This window comes from Ictidomys tridecemlineatus, chromosome 5 (assembly GCF_052094955.1).
Source record: "Ictidomys tridecemlineatus isolate mIctTri1 chromosome 5, mIctTri1.hap1, whole genome shotgun sequence".
NCBI lineage: Eukaryota > Metazoa > Chordata > Mammalia > Rodentia > Sciuridae > Ictidomys > Ictidomys tridecemlineatus.
The window spans coordinates 198,951,047-198,966,132 of record NC_135481.1 but is presented as its reverse complement, the minus strand read 5'-3'; the positions used below and the strand labels follow the sequence as shown (position 1 = coordinate 198,966,132).

The following is a 15,086-nucleotide window of genomic DNA, read 5'->3' as shown; positions in this document are numbered from 1 at the left end:
CTCAGCCAGTGGCCTGGCAGATGCACACCAAGGCGTCCATACACGGGGAGGCTGGCCAGCCATCAGGCCACCACAGGGCACCCAGGCCGGGCTCACCCTACAGGATGGCACCCAGGCGAGTCACTCAAGATTTCGTCCCTGGCTCATCCAGGGTCACCATTGCACAGACGGAAATGGAGCCTGGGAGCAGCCGCCTCCCAGGGAAGCGCATTCTCACTGTGGCGCCCCAGCTCTGCTGTCCAGCTGGGCACACCCAGGAAGGGACAGTCGGGACATGCCAGAGAGGTGGGCCCAGGCGGCGCTCGGGAAGGAGTGTGAGGGGAGGTCGGGGGCTGGAGGGGCAGGCTGTGGCAAGGTGAGCGGGGGACACACGGTGGCAGTGAGCACTCTGGTGGCACAGATGCCCTCCCTGGGGACATGGGGATGGTGCCCCTGAAGAAGGTGGGCTCAGCCTGGGCAGGAGCCTGGGGTGCCTCGTCCTCAGTCAAGACCCAGCACTGCTGGTCTGTGCCGGAGACCACTGTGGCCAGAGCGTCCCACTGGAAGTGGGCAGCACAAACCTAAAGACCCTGGGCCATGTGGGGCCAGGGGTGCTGCTCCCGGCTGCCCTTTCAATCCTGCTACCCGCACCCCAGGGCAGCCCTGGAAGAGACCTGCAGCCTGGATCCCTGCTGTCCAGCTGTGTGTTCGGGTGAGTGCTGTGTGAGTGGCGTACGTGTATGTCCAGCAGGGACCAGACTCCTGCCCGGACCCAGGCTCGGCTTTGGCAGTCTCCTGAATCTAGAGAGCGGGACCTGTGCCTGCAGGGTCCCAGGACAGTGAACTTCCTCCTCGTGTCCTCCCATCCTGGTGTCATTGGACACTCACAGACACACTCATGTGAGCACACTCACATGCACGATACATAGACACGCCCAGAGACACGCAGACAACACCCAGCGACACCAGACCTGTGCACGACGTGCACACCTTGCCCGCCCCTGTGAGCTGCCCAGGCCCTTCCTCCTGAGGACCTGGGGGCCTCAGTCTCATTAGCCAGGTCCAACAGACCCAGAACTGAGTGCAGGGGGGCTCACTCACCCATCCCCCAAGGAGCCTCCGTGGACACAGGCAATGCCACTGCCCATGAGGGACCCAGCTGCCCCTCGCCAGAGGCGGCTCTGAGCCCGCTTGACTGGGCTCACCCTGCTGCAGCCCCCACACACCACTGAAGGCTGGTGCCCCGTGTTTGCCCAGGTGGGGTGGACAGACCTGAAGGAACCTCAAGCTTCAGGGAGGGGCTGGGAGGCAGGTGCTGGGTGGTGCTGAGCCTGGGGAGCGTGTGTCTGGGATGGGGTGTGAGGGCACAGGATGCGAGGAAGGAGGTGGGCACCCAGATCCCATCAGCCCTCAGGTGCCAGGCCCAGGCAGGAGCTGTTGGCCCCGGGTTCACCCCACAGCCACCAGAGGCAGCAGCCAGACAAGGGAGCCAGCAACACAGCAGTCACAGTCCCCTAGGGTGGCCCCAGAGAGTCACACAGGGCCCTGCCCTAAACAGACCACCCTCTGGGGAAGAGGGTCAGCAGGGTGTGGCTGCCCTGCCCAGAACCTCAGCTGCCTGAGAGAGCCTTGCCTGCCCATGAATGGAGCAGCCTGGCCCACAAGGCCCCTGCCCAGCCTGCCCAGCCTGCCCAACCTGCCCAAGCTGCCCAGCCTGCCCAGCCTTGCACCCCTAGCCGGGGTCAGCAGAATGGACCAAGGCCGACAGGCCCCGTCCACGTCATGCATTGTCATCGGTGCTGGCCCAGCTGGTCACTGCAGGAAGACCAAGCAGGCAGCAGGGGACAGAACACAGAAAAACAGAAGGAGGCCAGGTGAAACCTGGTGCAGTGGTCACACCTGTGATCCCGCTCGGGCGGCTGAGGCTGGAGGACTCAAGCTTGAGGCCAGCCTGGGCAAGTCAGCCAGACCCTATCTCAAAATAAACATAAAGAGGACTGAGGGCCCAGCTTGGTAACAGGGGCCTGGGTTCCATCCCCAGCACCGGGAGGGGAGAAAGGAGGCCGGGAGGGGCTGGGCAAGGCCAGCCGGGGTGTGGTCAGGCCGCGGGGCACGCTGAAGAGGCTCTGGTGGAGAACGGTGCAGAGAGGGACACCCTCCGGAGAGCTGGAACCTCCAGAGCCATCCCCCAGCCAGGAGTCCAGACTAAGGAGGGACCCAGGCCCCACCCGCCAGGGCCCAGGCCCAGGGCAGGGAGGGACTCCTCACAGATGCCTGCCAGGGTATGGGGTGGACAGAGCTGGGCAGCCAGCACTGAGACCGTAACTCCCCCTCCCCAGGGCTAGGCCTTTGATCAGAGTAGAATGTCCCCACCTCTGGCCGGGCCTACTGCCCCCCCAGAGGTGTGACATCTGCCACGAGGGCCCAGCAGGGGCAAGCCCTAGTCCAAAGACCCCAGAGAGGGCCCCCGGCAGAGCAGGCCTGCATCTCGGTAGGAAGGCCCCGCCAAACCCAGGGCGATGGACTCCTGGGCTGAGGCCGGAGCCCCGACAACGGGATGGAGCTCCTCCAGTCCCAGTCAGCCCACAGGCAACAGCCCCCCACCCAGCTGCCCGGTCTAGAGAGGCGTGGGCTGGGCAGGAGCCGCCGTCCCTTTCCCGTTTCTCCAGAGCGAGCCTGAACGAGGCTGTCCACTCATTCCTCCAGCAGATACCCACTGGCCGTCCCTGGAGGTGCGTGCCCCAGGCCAGAGGACATCAGGGAGCAGGTGTCGTCCCTTGGCTCCTCCAGCAGCCTCTCAGGGGCTGTCCACCCACCCCCTGGACAGACCTGGGTCCTCAAGTCCTCCTCCAGGGAGCCCTCCTGGCATCGCCTCCTGTGTACTGGCCATAGGAGGCTTCAGGCCTGCTCAGTCCACTTCTCTGGGTGCTCCAAGCTCTCCAGACACTATGCCTGGGCAGTGCGGTTCCCCGACCCTCCTCCTCTTCTCCCCTGAGTGGAGACCCATCCCCCAGGGCCAGGTGGAGAAGCCAAGCATGAACTGGGCCCCATTTTCTGAGGACCACTGACGCAGCTTGTGGGCTGGGGTGATCCTGCCTCTTAGGCTGGCCACGTTGGGAGCAGGGAGCAGACCCAGAGGAGACTGTGAGCTTGCTTCCTGGAGTGGCCAGGGCCTCTGGGGTGAGCGAGCTGCTCCCCGCCTCGCTCTCGTCTTCCTTGTCCCCCAGGCTCCTCTGTGCTGTGCGCACGGCAGTCGGGCCAAGAGATGCGCACAGGTGAGGCCACTCTGCAGGGCAGCTACCACCACGCCCCGTGGAGCCTGAGCAGCATGGGCCTAGACCACGTCCTGCGGGCCAGGACACAGCTCCTCAGGGGCCACCAGTGAAAGGCCCTGGGGGATAGGAGCCCGCTAGTGTTTGGAGGGCCATGGCTGCCCCTGGACCACCCCTCCCACCACTCCTCCAACCCCACAGTGGGCATGGGATCCCAGGACGCCCTCCCACACTGCTGCAAGTCCAGCCGTCAAGACCGCCACAGCCAGGCAGCTTCCTCTCCCTGCTGGGTGTGGAGAAAGGGACAGGGAGCAGCCTGGAGCTTCAGGAAGAGATCTCAGGGACAAGTTCCCTGCCTGAGAAGGAAACAAACACGGAGAAAGATGGTCTGGGGGGAACTCATCTGTGAGCACCTGGATACAACTGTGTCTGAAGCTCAACTCCCCGAGGCTTCTCAGTCCTGGGCCACAGTAAAAGCTTCTTTTCACCAGGTGAGGTAAGCCTAGCAGCTTGGGAGGTGGAGACAGGAGGATCGTGAGTTCAAAGCCAGCCCCAGCAACTTAGCAAGGTGCTAAGCAACTTAAATAAAATACAAAAAAGGGCTGGGGATGTAGCTCAGTGGTTGAGTGCCCCTGAGTTCAATCCCTGGTACCAAAAAGAAAAAGAAAAAAAGAAAAGAAAAGAAAGAAAGAAAGAAAAATCTTCTTTTCCTCAAGGCTTTCTTGAGTTGGTTTCTGTCACCTACAAAAACAAACAACAGCGAGGCCACCCTGGACCGTCAGTCCCTGCTCCTTCCCAACACCTGGGTCTTGGGCCTGATGTACATGGTCCTCAAAGGCAAGGAGAGTCAGACCCAGTTTCATTCCAAATCAGTGGCCTCAGACACCATTTTTATCACACTGGGCCCTGAGCTCATCGGGAGGCACCCAGAGCTGGCTCAGAATGTCACGGGGCGGGGGGTGGGGTGGGGAGAAGACAGGAACAAAAAAAGAAAAAATCTGCATTCCCATATTCAAATGAGCTTCTGCAGGAGAGGGAGCACACAGCAGTCCCTCTGCAGCGGTGGCAGGCACTGGACCCAGACCCCGGCAGGCCGCTGGCTCTCGGCGGGCCCTGCTCCCTCATTATTTCCCATTAGTGAGCCATGTCCTCCACAGTGGGGCAGAGCTCCGTGGGGCCAGGGCACTAGCTGGCCCTCCCTGAAGGCAGCAAGGTCTTTGCTGACGTCTCTAGAGAAGCTGGGGGCAGAGCCGTCACCCTGGGAGGGCACCAGGGCCTGGGTCCACCCAGCTGGGCTCCACCGCGGCCCTTGCAGCCTCTGCCCTCATGTGCAGCTCCAGTTCAGTCTCCACACACTCAAAGCAGAGCGTCCTGTGGCCCACCTGCTCCGGGGCATTCACCCCCACCATCTTTGTAGGGTTTCAGCCTAAAGCCATGGAGTGGGGACCCCTCTTCTCTCAGCTCCTGCAGATCACATGCCAGGTGTGGCAGGTCCTCAGCTGCACTGCCCACTCCTCCGCCTGGTTCTGGCCTCTGTCCCACAGCAGCCAGGGGTCCTGTGAAAAGCCTCTCAAACCCTCCGGAGTCCCCACCCCACCCCGGGGAGAGCCTCACTGTGGCATGAGCTGCCCCTCGCCCCCCGCTCTCTGCTCCACTCACGCTGGCCTCCCTGTGTGTAGAAGAGCCAGACACCCTCCGACCTTGTCCCTCCCACCTGCTGCCCCCTCTCCCTCCCTGTCCAGCTCTCTGCCCAGGGGTCTCTTTCTCGGTGGAGGCTCCTTGACCCCTTAACTCTCAGAACCGGACCCAGGTCAATGTGGGCCTCCCAGAGGCAGGTGCAAGATGGGCCTGGAAGCGCAGAGCTTGCTGAGGATGCCTGGGAAGGGACAGGGCAGGGAGCAGGACAGTGACCCAGGCCTCCCCTGCCCCTCCCTGCTGCCACCCTGCAGGTGGGGTGATGCTCCCAGCTAGGGTCTAAGCCCTGGCCCTGTGCCTCTGCAGGCTCTACCGTCCATTCTCAGAAACGGCCAGGCAGGAGAGTACCTCAGAGCCCAAGTGGGCCCTGGACCCCACCCTTACCCTGCCCTGCCCACTGGGAGGCACCAGCCCTTCTCCTCCATCTTCTTGTCTGCTGGTCCCTGGGCCCAAAGAACTCGACCTGCTTGCCAGGTGGACTCCTGTCTCCTCACCCCACGCCTGAGTGTGTGGTCCCTCGGGGGACAAGGACCTCTAACCCTGCAGAGCCCACAGCTTCAGAACAAAATCCCAGTAGGTCATGAGAGGGACGCTGCGGGGGCTCTCCTGCCACGGCCCCTGGATCCAGGCACTTACGCCAAAGCTCTTGTCCGAGAAAGGTCTCTGATGGCCACACGTGTCATCCCAGCAATGAGGGGCAGAGGCAGGAGGATCAGAGTTCCAGGCCAGCCGGGCAACTGAGGAGGACCTTGCCTCAAGATAAAACACGAAAAGTAGCTCAGTGACAGAGCCCCGGGCTCAGTGCCCAGGACCAGATAGGAAAAGAAGGCTCTGGGATTCATGGTCCGGGTCCTCTCAGGCAGTGTCCACCCTCACAGGTGTTGTCTGTGGGGGGCTCTCCCTGCATCCTATGAGGCCAACTGCTCAAGGTGCTGGGCCAGGAGGATGTCTGTTGGAGTGTGTCTGTTGGGCATGCTTCTCTCCCGGCTGGGGCCACTCGGGCTTGTCTTCCGGGTCAGTGGCCTCCAGGTCTGTGCTCCCAGGCAGGCGGCCTGCAGGTCTGGCATAGGGGCAAAGGGCCCTGCGCACCATTAGGGCTTCTGGGCCTCATAAGGTCGTGCACATGGGTGCTGACAGAGAGCCTGGATGACAGGGGCGCTCAGCACTGCCAGCCACTACCATTACCAAACCCCTAGCCAGCCTCAGCCTTCCCTGCTCCTGTTGAACTCCATTTAGAGGAAGATGTCCAGCTCACAGAAATTTGGTAACTCACCCCGAGGTCACCCAGTTGGGTCCTCAGCACCAGCATCTGAGACAAGTCCACCCTAGCAGTGGGCCCTTTGGAGAGGGCCTTGGTCCTGGAGCTCAGCCTCCTTCTCAAACTTCCTGTGAACCTGACCTGCAGGATGTGGGCACCCTGTCTACCCTCAGTGTGGAAAGGGCATTCCCCAGAACTACCATGGGGCGGTAGAGCCCAATTGTCCTTGCCCAGCTGCTGACATAGAGGCCACTAGGGAAGTGCCCTCTGCCCCAGGGGTCTGGCCCAGTTGGCTCTTAGGATGGACAGAAGGCAGGGAAGTTGTGGACAAAAGGTGGAGGAGGGGGGATGGCAGGTAGGACTTCAGTGCCCTGTTCTTGTTCTGCTTTGGGTCCCAGCCTCCACTTGTCACAGGCTTGGTTAGCCTCCTTTGAGCCTCCACAATAAAGGCAATCCCCGGGACAGACACAGCTGGAGCGAGGCTTTACAAGGAATTTACAGACTCCTATTGACTCTGCCTCTCAATACTGGGCAGTCAGCCATTTATATTCCCCATTTTGACAAGGGACACTGAGGCTCCAGCCTGTAAGGGACCCCTCCTAAACCCCATCCACCTCCATCTCCTGTGGTCTCATGGCACCTCAGCTAAAGTCAGCCTCCTTCCCGAGTGGTGGGAGGAGCTGGACCTGGGGGAGCGGGGCTGGGGTGAGACAGGGAGCCTGCCAGCACCCCACCCACAGCAGGCTTCAACAGTGGGTCTGATGGGGTCCACCTGGTCCAGGCACACCTCCTGCCCACAAGCCAGTGGGGGTGGGGCAAGGGAACACTGGGAGCCTGCCAGGGGAGCAGGTCTGTGAGACATGCCGAAGGGGTGAGCTGGAATCCCACCCCAAGCAGGCTCCTGGGAGCCACGAAGCAGTGGGCATGCTGGGGCCATGGACCTGGGGGGTCCCTTCTGCAACCAGCCAAGGGGGAGCAGAGAGAATCCCTTCCCCCACTCCCCAAAGTTTCAGAATCACCACTTGAGGCTGGAAGAGAGGGCAGATCTCCACATGGCCAAGAAGCTACTGTGAGCACTGGGGGGCTCAGATGCAGCGCCTGGGGTCCTTCTGCAGCCCCTGCCCCCAGCAGTCTTCCCCCACCCCCCCACACCCCACCACGGCATTTCCGTCCTCTTTGAGACGTCCACTGATGTGAGCTGCTGGTGACAGAGCACAGTCTAGGCTTCCCTCTCCCTCGGGCACTGTTCCCTGTCTGCTGTCTGATGTCTGACTGTTGGCGGGTCCCTGCCTGATGCTGGGTGACTGTTTCCCTGACTGTGGGAGTCTGTGTGTCTGAGCGTGGGCGTGTCTGTCTGTCTGCGGTAAGCCTCTCCCGCTGACTGCCCTTGACCCTGAGGATCTGAGCACGTGTGTGGAGGGAGGGGGCGCTGCCTCTCTCGCCGGCTCTCCTCCTCCACCCCTCCCGCGGGCGCTAACGCACGCAGCCTCCGCTGCCCTGGCTGCGCTGGGAGCGCAGTGACCTCGCCTGTCCGCTGCAGCCGTAACCGGCCCACCGCGATGTCTGCCGGGGCATCAGTGGTCCAGCTCCAAGTGGCTTGCCGCTGCCCCCTCCCTCTCCTGAGGGAACTCCTGAGCTCTGGGTGGGCATGCTTCTCTCCCGGCTCGGGGCCACTCGGGCTCATCTTCCCTTTCCCTTATGTAACTCCACATCTGTGCGCGCCTTGCAGGTCACCCTGGACCCTGCTCTGCGCCCTGTCACAGGGAGACTGACACCAGGGTCCGGTGCATATAGGGGGTGGTGGAACAAAATCCTGGTCAGGGCACTGGTCTGGAAGACCCCCTACCCCACCCACCCCTTCTCCTTCGGAGTTTCATCCCCCAGAAACCCACTTGCCCAAAACATGAAAGGAGGAGGAGGGGCCCTGAGGGGCAAGTTCCTCAGAGAGGGGCGTAGGCCTTTCTCCACCCCCACCTCAGGTCCCCGCAGGAGCCCCGGCTCCCAAGAAGATCTGGGCAAGGGTCACCAGTGCCGAGAGCATCTGGAGGGCCTAGGAGCCCAGATAACGATCCCCAAATGTGACCGCATGCTGGCCCCCAGCCCCCCCCCCCTCCCCGGGCCGGGCTGCCTGCCAGCCACCGTGCGCACCCAGGCTGGGGCTACAGCCGACCGGGCGGGCACGCGGCGCTGTCCGTGGTGCTGCCCGCGCCGGGCGGGGCGGGGGCGGGGCGGGGGCGGGGCGAGGGCGCCAGCCAATGGCGGGGGCTCTGCGCGGGGCGCGGGGGGCGGCGGGCTGGGCGCCGGGCGCACTCTGCTGCGCGCTGCGCTCGGGGTGCACCGACGCTCCGGCGGCTGCTAGGGTTCCAGCTCCGCTCCCGCTGCAGCTGCCTCCCTCGCCGCCCGCTCTGCTTGGCTCCGATTTCGGCCCCAGCCACTTCGGCGCTGCTTGCCCGGGCCTGGGCCCCGGCCCCGCAGAACATGCCCCGGGCACTCCCCGGGGAATCCACCTGGGCAGAGAGCCCGCAAAGACGAAGACCCCGGGCCGGGGCCCCACCCTGCCGCCCTACTCTCAGCCGGTGCACTACCCCGCGTCCCCGCGCCGCGTGAGCCTGCGGGGTCATGGAGCGCTCGCCGCCCGACGGGCTGCTGAACGCGTCGGGGGCGCTGGCGGGCGAGGCGGCAGCAGCGGGCGGGGCGCGCGGCTTCTCTGCCGCCTGGACCGCGGTGCTCGCCGCGCTCATGGCGCTGCTTATTGTGGCCACGGTGCTGGGCAACGCGCTGGTTATGCTTGCCTTCGTGGCCGACTCAAGCCTCCGCACCCAGAACAACTTCTTTCTGCTCAACCTCGCCATCTCCGACTTCCTCGTGGGTAAAGCCCCCAGACCCCGCCGGTTGCAGGAGTCCTGAAGCGCCTAGCTCTGCTGGGCCAGCGGGGCTAGGGGAGCAGACCTGGGGTGGCTCCCGCAGGCGCACGCTCCTCCCGGGAGCCTGGTCTGGGGAAGGGGCGTCCAGAATCTGTGGGGTGGTGGGAGAGGCGAAGTTCCTGGCCTCCTGGGCCGCGGGACTCAGTTGGGGAGGGACGTCACCAGGGAAAGGACCCCCCGAGCTGGAGGGCGCTCTGCAAGGCGCCAGGCGCAGCAGCCGTGGGTGCAGCGCTGTCTCCTGCGCCGTTGCCAAACAAAGGCTGCGGCGGACTCAGGACGCGCGGAGGGCGCTGGAGGGAGGCTGGGGGAGGGGACATGGAAGGGGGATTTTTAGAGCAGTGTTGGGGAAGGGGGCCGTGGGAAAGGCGGGGGTTGGGTGGAGAAGATGCTCGCAGGAGCGCTCTCACGTGTCCATGCTCTGCTGCCGGCTGGGGGGCGGGGCGCGCGGAGGGGGCCGGAGCGCCAGACACCTGTTGGGGCTGAGATGCGTCTCCCAGACGCTGGGAGCCTGGTTTGGCGGTGGCAGCGACTGGCGGGGACGCAGCCAAGCGCTCTTTAAGCTAGGAGAAAGGATATCTGGGCTTTTAAGCTGAGGAGGGAGGCTGACTAACAGCCAAGGCCAGGGCTGGGGTCCAGCCTGGTGGAGGGTGGGGAAGAAATGCTCTTCCTTCTTCTTTTTGGAGGCTGAGAGAGCCAAGCGGAAGCCCGAGTCTGGGTTCAGAGGTGCCATGCCTGGATCCTCCCTCCTGCCCACAAGTCCAGGGGACAACAGTGGAGCTAGGGGCCCCGTGGGGACTGAAAGCTAGCTGCCACACTGAGATGGTGCCCAGTGGGGGATGGCAACATAAGAATAGCTGTTCCCAGACAAGCGTCTGCCCTGTCATCGTCTCCCCCCTCCTGCCAGGGCCCTGTGTCACTCTGGTGGGTCTGACCCAAGGCCCTGTCCACCACACTCCATTCTCCCACAGGTGCCTTCTGCATCCCGCTGTATGTGCCCTATGTGCTGACTGGCCGTTGGAGCTTCGGCAGAGGCCTTTGCAAGCTGTGGCTGGTGGTCGATTACCTGCTGTGCACCTCCTCAGTCTTCAACATCGTGCTCATCAGCTATGACCGCTTCTTGTCAGTCACCAGAGCTGTGAGTCCTGTGACATGGGGGGGCAGCAAGTGATGGCCTCAGGGAGTCCTGAGCAGGTGGGCACGTGGAGGTGGGTGTGCGGTGCCTGGTGGGCAGGCCCCCACTGGACTTGTGGGCACTGTTTGGCCAGGTGCCCATTCCGTCGCCATTTGCTGCCAGTAGGACTGGTCCTGGCACAGGCAGGAAGCAGGGAGTCTGATCTGGAATCATATATTCCTGCAGGAAAAGGTGTCACTGCCCAGCCTCTGCCCCAGGGCAGGTCCAGAGTGTCTGGAGGTGAGGGAGATCTGTTCCCTCTCACATGTGGGCACACATGAGTGTGCACTCACGTGGCCCCAGGAAGTCAGGCTGCGGCTCCATGCGCACAGACCCCCGGTGTCAGTGGGGCCACACAGGCGCCAAGCAGGGCGGGGCCCTGGCCGTCTCTTTTATCTCCTCATCTTCTTGATGGCTCACCGCCCCCAGGTCTTAGCAGGTACCCCTTGCTGGAGGACCACACTTCTTTCAAGTCTAAAAAGCTGAGGGACAAATGCAAAGAGTGCAAGCCTGGGTCCTCTTGACCACCACTTGTGGTCCTTCTCTCCAGTCACCAAGGAAGTGGGGCAGCAGGAGTTAAGTGGAGTGACGTCCAGAGCCTGCATGATAGTCACCCCGCGTGCCGCAGACCTGGGTATAGCATGAGCTCTGCTCACCCTCCTGTTCCCACCAGGATAAGGGGGCTGTCAGGTCACTTCCCCCTGGGCTGTGCCTTAGGGCCCTTCAGCAGGACCCTTGGCTCTCCTGTCACCCTTCCCCCTGCTGGCTAGCTGCTTTCTGCACTAGGAGTCTTGGGGAGGGCTTGCTGGCTCCGCCCTCTCTACTCCTCCTTCCAGGGATTCCTGGAATGGGGATCAGGGAGGTTTGGTGTCTCCCAGCAGTGGGCCAGCATGTGGCTTCATTCCTGTATCTCCAGCTCCCAGGGGGTAAGCACTTGAGCAGGGGCCAGGCTGGGACCACCCCCTTTGGCACAGTCAGTCTCTGAAGATGGCTCAGGCCTCCTCAAGATGTTTCACATCAGAAACAGGGTGGCCCCAGGTGCTGGCCTATGCGAAGTCTGCTGCTGGGGATACACTGAAACACCAGGCCAATGACAGGACACCAGGGGGGTACACGGCTGATGCAGGGGGACAGTAAAGGAGCAGGACTCTGTGGACTGCAGGAGACACTGAGACAGGGCACCAGCCAGCCAGGGGTGTTGGTGGGCATGGGGGTGGAGGGAAGGGAGGAGAAGAGGAACATTGCAGCTAGCAAGGGAATGTGCAGAGGCCAAAGCTGGCCTGGGTTTAGTCCCTCCTGACCACGTGCCCCTCTGCAGGTCTCATACCGGGCCCAGCAGGGCGACACCCGGCGGGCAGTGCGGAAGATGGCACTGGTGTGGGTGCTGGCCTTTCTGCTGTATGGGCCGGCCATCTTGAGCTGGGAGTACCTATCTGGTGGCAGCTCCATCCCTGAGGGCCACTGCTATGCTGAGTTCTTCTACAACTGGTACTTCCTCATCACGGCCTCCACTCTCGAGTTCTTCACGCCCTTCCTCAGCGTCACTTTCTTCAACCTCAGCATCTACCTGAACATCCAGAGGCGCACCCGCCTCCGGCTGGATGGTACCCGAGAAGCAGGCCCCGAGCCCCCACCTGAGGCTCAGTCCTCACCACCTCCCCCACCGCCTGGCTGTTGGGGCTGCTGGCCCAAGGGGCATGGGGAGGCCGTGCCCCTGCACAGGTATGGGGTGGGCGAGGCTGGCCCTGGTGGAGAGGCTGGGGAGGCCACCCTTGGAGGAGGCAGTGGTGGTGCTGCAGCCTCCCCCACCTCCAGCTCTGGCAGCTCCTCGAGGGGCAATGAGAGACCACGCTCACTCAAGAGGGGCTCTAAGCCCTCTGCGTCCTCAGCATCTCTGGAGAAGCGCATGAAGATGGTGTCCCAGAGCATCACCCAGCGCTTCCGGCTGTCACGGGACAAGAAGGTAGCCAAATCCTTGGCCATCATAGTGAGCATCTTCGGGCTCTGCTGGGCCCCATACACACTTCTGATGATCATCCGAGCCGCCTGCCATGGCCACTGCATCCCTGACTACTGGTACGAGACTTCCTTCTGGCTCCTGTGGGCCAACTCGGCTGTGAACCCTGTGCTGTACCCGCTGTGCCACTACAGCTTCCGCCGAGCCTTCACCAAGCTGCTCTGCCCCCAGAAGCTCAAGGTGCAGCCTCACGGCTCCCTGGAGCAGTGCTGGAAGTGAGCCAGCCCACCTGGGCCCCCAGCCGCTCCCCGCGCAGACCCTGTCTCCTGGGCAGCTGGGCCACACATACCTGCCTGGCTCACTCCCAAGGATGAGCCACGGCCTGCGGCCCACCCTAAACACCATGGCAGCCTCTTTTAGACTGTCTGCCCTGGGGGAAAGCTGGTGGGCTGGTCAGGGGCCCTCAAGGGCTGAACTGCCACCTCCTTTTGCTTCACTCCAGGAAGGCTCCAGACTTGCTGTTCAACCCCACCGACAGTGCAGTGCCTGTGGTGTCCACCATTTGCACACTTGGTAGTTACTGGGTGTGTGCTCCAGCCCCCTGCCAGCAGTGTGCCCCTGCACGTGCGCACGCCTGCACTCACCTGCACACACCTGCACACCTGCACTCCTCCCAGGCACGCTGGGCCTGCCTTGACCGCTGTCTGTCTCACTCAAGCCCAGAGCCTGGCCCCTTTAGCCTTTCCTCCCAGATCCCTGCCCACCACGTGTCAGGTGCCCCAGGAACCTCGAAGCCGTTCTCTACTTTTTCTTTCTGGGTGTTTTCAGGAAGATGAAGAAAACACGTCTGTGAACTTGATGTTCCTTGGATGTTTAATCAAGAGAGACAAAATTGCCGAGGAGCTCAGGGCTGGATTGGCAGGTGTGGGCTCCCACGCCCTCCTCCCTCTGCTGCAGCTTCCGGCTGAGCTGCGCCAGCTGCTTCTGCCCGCCCCGCCCCTGGGCTCGGGAGCTGGTCGGACCGCTGGCTCTGAGAGTGGTCAGAGTCCTTGTGCCTGCTGGGTGGGCCAGAGCCTGCCCCGCCACCCCATCTACTCAACCAGAATGTCTTGGGGACTGTTGGGTAGGGGGTCCCAAGGCTGGCAGGCCTAGTCAGAGAAGGCCAGGGCCAGGATGCCCAGGGAGGGGCCGCCTTGCCACATCCTGTGCACCTGCTTTAGGTGCTCTGCATGCTCCGCTCACTCTCTGTGTGCCCACTGCACTGCCCTTGCCACCGTGAAGTCACAATAAAGCGTATTTTTTTATTGGTGCTGATTCCTGAGGACTTTGTGGAGTGGTCAGAGTCCGTGAACTCCAATCAGAGGCTCCAGGAAGACCCCCCCCAAAGGACATAGACACAGACCTAGGCATTCTGGATGAAGGACTTGGTAGGAGGAAATAGGTCTGCCACTTCCAGTTTAATGCCCCTGTGGAAGAAGAGGCCCAGCCATGCATGTGTGTGGGAGGGTGGCTGGGAGGGGGTCACACCAGTCTTGAGGATGCAGACCTGTGCCCCCACCCTGACAGAGCATCCCGCCCCCAGGACAGGGGTGCTTGGCCTTCTTTGCGGCTGGGTGTCCTCACAGCCATGACCTTCCCTTAGGGAGCAGGGCAGCGAGACCCAGGACACAGGGCCATGCCTGTGCACTGAGTTAGGGTCGGGGAGGGCCCTGGGCATGCCCTTGTGCTGGGTTGGGGTAAAGGGATGGGCACAGTGGCCATGAAAGTCTCCTGGGGACATGGGGACATGGGGGCTAGAGCTGAGTTGCTGGGGCTGCCCTGAGGGGATGAGCCAGGGGAGGGGATAAGAAGCTTCTTTGGTAGAGGCACTGTCCTGGGCAAAGGCCTGGAGGTGGCGGGGTAGTGAGGTGTGTGGGTGGAGCAAGGGTGGTCTCCTCCTTGGGGAGCAAATGACCTAAAGGGCTGCCCTCCCCTAGGAACCCAGAGGCCATTTGGAAAGCAGGAGAGCTGGGGCCCTGGCTCTCACCTGTCCTGCTGCCTTGCTCTGCAGGGTTCACCTCTCCTTCCCTGGGCAGGAGTGAACCCAGCATCTCACAAAAGCTGCCTCTGGACCAGGCACCATGCAGTCCAGATGTGTGAGTACACTCCATGCAGTGCCAGGCTCCACAGCAGCTCAGTCTCAGCACTGCAGAAGGGACCCAGCCTCCAGCAGCTCCCTCCCCAGACACCCCCTACCCACCTTCTACACCCACACTTTGTTTTCCAAACTCTCTAGAAACCTCCTGCCATACCCCTTTCTAAGCCTGGGACCTGCCCTCTCCAACACCCTTTTCCTGCTTCAGAATTTTAATCCTGCCAATCTCTGATTCAGGCAGGACCCTCCTCTTGGGCAAAAGCATTACAGGCTCTTCTTAGTGACCAGAGGGAGGGTGACCCGGGATGCTGGCCTTCATTCACTGTGCTTGTCTAGGCCTGCACCTCCTGCCCCACGCTTCCTGGCTGGGTGCTGTTCTGAGAGCCAAGAGCACTGAGCACTGAGGCCACCTTCAGCATCAGGCAGCCCGCCCCGCCTCCTGGAGGCCCTGCACCTCCCCAGCAGGCTAGCCATTGGCCTCCAAACCCCTGCACCACCTGGCCTGCCCCCCAGCAGGTGTCTGTCCAGAGGCCTAAAGCTGTCTGAGAAAGGACAAAGGACTGTGATCTGCTGCTGTGGGTGCTTCCTTGCGACAGCACAGCCAGAGCCTGGCCGCCCCTCCGCCCGGCCCTGCTAAATGGCTACAAATTGGAGGATAAAAGCACAGGCTTTCAAGCAATTTTGCCTTCAATCTCT

At 62.7% G+C, this 15,086-nt stretch overlaps 1 protein-coding gene across 5 annotated transcripts; it reads left to right on the top strand.

The window, feature by feature from the left end:
* The first annotated feature begins 8,500 nt into the window (after positions 1-8,500).
* Positions 8,501-13,570, top strand: Hrh3 (histamine receptor H3). 5 transcript variants are annotated; one of them, XM_078052106.1, is made up of 4 exons: positions 8,696-9,073; positions 10,097-10,263; positions 11,618-12,021; positions 12,115-13,570. In XM_078052106.1, exons 1-4 carry the CDS (start codon positions 8,824-8,826, stop codon positions 12,533-12,535), a joined length of 1,242 nt encoding a protein of 413 aa, XP_077908232.1. In that variant the 5' UTR covers positions 8,696-8,823; the 3' UTR covers positions 12,536-13,570. The 5 variants fall into 5 exon arrangements, with proteins under 5 accessions (XP_077908234.1, XP_077908232.1, XP_077908233.1 ...); XM_078052107.1 differs by having other exon boundaries at positions 11,618-12,375; positions 13,085-13,570; XM_078052108.1 differs by having other exon boundaries at positions 8,501-9,069; positions 11,618-13,570.
* The last annotated feature ends 1,516 nt before the right edge of the window (positions 13,571-15,086 follow it).